Genomic DNA, 3,832 nt, shown 5'->3' on the forward strand with positions numbered 1-3,832 from the left:
CAGTGAAAATTAAAATTGTGATGCAAAAATTATCATTCACATCACCGTAAAAAGAGAAGTTAAGAAAAGTCATAATTTCAAATGTCCTAACTAAATTTTTGAGTTTTAAGTCAAACTCCTGAGGTTTGAATTAAACTAAAAAGGAAAAGGTTTTGCCATCCTGTAATGTTTTGTTGAGCTTATCTATTTTTCTTCATTGAATTAACTTAAATCTGAGTTTCAGAAACCCCAAAAACTTCAAAACATGTTCAGTTACCTGTGAACCTAATTTTTCATGGTTAGGGTGCCTGAAAATTAAATAGTTCCAATTGATAACATTAACCCATTTTCACTTTATTGAGTTTACTCAATGATTTGGGGATACACAATTTTCTTGTTTCTAACACTCACAGATTTGAGTTTTTTGAAGAAGTGACATCTAAAGTTTATAGGTCAGCAAAACTTCTTTAGTTTATTTCACTTTGTTTGACTCAAAACTCAAACATTTAGTTGAGTTTATATAGTTACCTTGAAATGATAAGTGCTCAGCTTGCTTTATTTTCCACAGCAAATTGTGAATCACATCGCAATTGCACGAGCTGTAAAAATAATCACAGTATGATTTTTTATTTACTCAGTCATGCCAGCCCAGTTGACGCAATAAACCTTTATCAATAATGCCTGTAAACAGCAGTTGATATGAATCAGTGTGACTCATTTTTCAGGGTGACACACTATCATTACTCACACACAGAGAAACTTTATCTCGACATGAAATTCTGCCTGGGACTGATGTCACAGTTGCCCCAGTGAAAAGTGTGTCAGTTATGGCACAGCTGATATCACGTACACAAACACACGCACAAGGACAGCAAAAAAACAGCTCTCAGAGTATTTCTTTATTATAGAAAAATAGTTTATATAAAAACAAATAAGTTATGAATTCCAGCAGCTGCTTTGTGTTTTTCCTCTATTATAACATATTTGTCCCTCGACACATTCTCTTTCTGTCTCTCATTCTCTCGTGCACAGACACATACTCTGCCTGTGTTCTCAGTCCTTGCAGATTTTAACACATGGTAGTTGTAAATTCAGTCCCTAATTTCATTTTCACTTGCCCTCACCTCCTATCCAATCAGAGCTTGAAGCATTCTCAGTCCATCTGGCAGCTGAATCTGCTGAATTCACCTCAGTCCACGTGCGGACTGTGACCTACTTCCCGTAGAACATCTCCATGAGCACCTCCTCGATGTTGACGGTCCCTATAACGGGTCTGAAGAAGAGCTGCGCCACCACCAGTGGGCTGATGGCCCTCAGCATGGAGAGAGCTATGAGCAGCTTGGCGAAGCGCGTCGTGTCTTCGCGGTGGATCAGCCTGACGTGTTCATTCAGAGCCTGGTGTGCCTCCCGACGCAGAGACTGGATGTAGTGGAGACAACGTAGACCCTCGACATCTGGGGGGAAGAGAAGAGACGAGGAGAGGAGAAAGAATGAGAGGGAGATGAGTGGAAGGAAAAGTTCAGGATGGTTTCCATATAAATATGCTGTAGACGAGGACTCATTAACCTGAAATGACAACAGCTTGACTTGATTATTTAATTGGATCAATGGGACCTTCTCATTTCAATGATACGCAGGTCTCTGTTAGAAAACATTTCTGTCTTTAGAGTACATGCCCAAAATAGGCTTCTTCTCTATAAATATAAGGCCAATCATTTCCAAATAAATAAGGCTGTTCCCATACCGATATCAGTACTGGAAAATGCCTCTGATACTGCCTTAAATGCTGGCATTGGTATCAGTCATGCATCAATCCAATACCACACAATTATTAGCCCCTAAAACTGGACCCTGAAATTTCTCAATCAGTATCATATCATATCTATACATTAGATATATACAGATGTTAATTTTTTCTCTCTTTTTTTAACACTATCAGTTTGATGCACAAAGTTTAGCTATCTGAATCATCATCTTGTAAACATACATAGATATAATATATAATATATATACATATATGTATACACATACATTTATATATATATATGAACAGTAAGACATATAGAGAATATAATTCAATTCATTCAATTCAGTTATATTGCATGGGTCCACCACATATTCCAGTGTAGTATATTTATTGGATGGAAAATCTGGTGACAATTTAATTAGGTTCATTCAAGTTATTTTTTTTTTTATTAGTTAGTAATTTGACTGTCTGCTGTAAATTTAGTGCATTTTCCTAAACCATTATTTGAAAATGATAACAATCAATTGATAATAATAGTAGTAATAAGAAGAATATACAAAACTTTTTTTTTTTTCTTTATTTTGGCATCATTTTAAGTTTCCTTATTCAACAAATGCCTTCGCCAAAAGAAACAATGTCAAATGAGGCGCAATTACTGTCACTTCTACACTATAAATTACTATATTTTTAATCTGTTAAAATCTTAATTGATTAATAATTAATATCACTGGTCTTGTAGGTCAGCTTTGTGCCACCTGTACAGCATCACTCTGATGTGTTAAAACCTCACCTGGGTTGAAGAGCACAGCTCCTTTCAAGTAGGCGTACTCCTTGGTACTGATATCTACACTCCAGCACTTCTTCAGGAAGGCTTTGATCGCTTCAATATCCACCACAGAGACCCCGGCCGCCCCCCTGCTCTGGCCGGCCAGCACCTCGCTCTGCCTGTCGGGTAACCCGGTGAGGATGCGCTGCAGCATGCTGGGCTCCACAGTCTCCGTGGTCTCAAAGTCCACCCGGTCCTGCGCGAGTCCCAGCACGAGCAGCGGCGCCCAGCCGCTCCGGATCAGCATCAGCTGGTCGTCCTCCGGCAGTTCCCGGAAACACGGCACGTTTTTCACGAAGCGCAGCGTCTTCACCAACACCGCCGAGGCGGCTTTGCACGTCACCTGCGGGGAGCGGAGGACGCCTCTGCGCCGCGTCGAGCCGCAGGAGCACGCCTGCTGCTGCTGCTGCCGGAGCTCCTGCAGCGAGGCTGGGGAGGAGGAGGAGGAGGAGGAGGTGGTGGATGTCTTATGGAACAAGTGTTGCACTGTTTGTTGTTGTTGTTGTTGTTGGGGATGTTGTTGTTGCTCCTCGGCGGCGGCGAGGCTGTCACTCTTCAAAATGCTGTAGAGGATGCTGTTGTTGTTTCGGCCGCTGGCACCTCGACAGCGACAGCCCTCCATGGCCGCTGGCCGCTCCTCTCTACATGGGCAGGAGTTCAGCGCGTCCCGCTGTCTCTTTGAAGCTCCGGAGGTCAGTGGCAGAGGTAGCGCTGTTTTCTTACCCCTGATAGCCCCGAGTGAAGGGCAGCACGTTTATATCAGCTCCCGTCTGGACCCGCGCTTTCCCAGCCTGCTCACACTGTCTGCATATTCCGCCTCCTCAGAGTCAGGCACCTCCTCTGTCTCCTCCTCCTCCTCCTCTTCTTCTTCTCTCACTCACACACACACCATACAGGAAAACTCACATTTTCAAGACACACACCACTACAAAAATATGACATTTTAATGACATTTTTGAAAGAAACCACTTCAGACAATAATCTAATCTAATCTGCAACACCAAGAGTGAAAAAAGAAACATCCAAGAAGCCTGGTTGTTTTTACAGATTGTGAAAGAGAAGAAAAAAGAAAGAGACAGACAAGGAATTCTATTCTCAGCACTACCTTGACTTTCTGGCAGTGCTGTTTATCAGACAGGAGCCGGTAAAAAATATAGGCCAGTGACGGATCTGAAGGCTTAATTATTTTAGGAACAATTTATATGATTTTCTATGAGAAAGAAGCAGGAAGAGCCGAGCTGTGAAGGCCAGCCTCCAACCTTGACTCGGACACTCTGATA

General features: G+C 42.0%; 1 protein-coding gene across 1 annotated transcript; it reads right to left on the minus strand.

The window, feature by feature from the left end:
* Positions 1-858: 858 nt before the first annotated feature.
* LOC146322656 (nuclear receptor subfamily 0 group B member 1-like) lies at positions 859-3,377 on the minus strand. Its single transcript, XM_084724697.1, has 2 exons — positions 2,517-3,377; positions 859-1,433 (listed from the first exon to the last, which is right to left on the minus strand). Exons 1-2 carry the CDS (start codon positions 3,172-3,174, stop codon positions 1,192-1,194), a joined length of 900 nt encoding a protein of 299 aa, XP_084580823.1. The 5' UTR covers positions 3,175-3,377; the 3' UTR covers positions 859-1,191.
* Between the last annotated feature and the right edge of the window lie 455 nt (positions 3,378-3,832).

This window comes from Lutjanus erythropterus, chromosome 8 (genome assembly GCF_056507025.1).
Source record: "Lutjanus erythropterus isolate fLutEry1 chromosome 8, fLutEry1.hap2, whole genome shotgun sequence".
NCBI lineage: Eukaryota > Metazoa > Chordata > Actinopteri > Lutjaniformes > Lutjanidae > Lutjanus > Lutjanus erythropterus.

Excerpts from the sequence above, each read along its gene's own strand:
- LOC146322656 (XM_084724697.1), bottom strand. The coding sequence starts at position 3,174 with ATGGAGGGCTGTCGCTGTCGAGGTGCCAGCGGCCGAAACAACAACAGC. Across the intron at positions 1,434-2,516 it reads AGCTGTGCTCTTCAACCCAG|ATGTCGAGGGTCTACGTTGT; the intron begins GTGAGGTTTTAA and ends TCTTCCCCCCAG.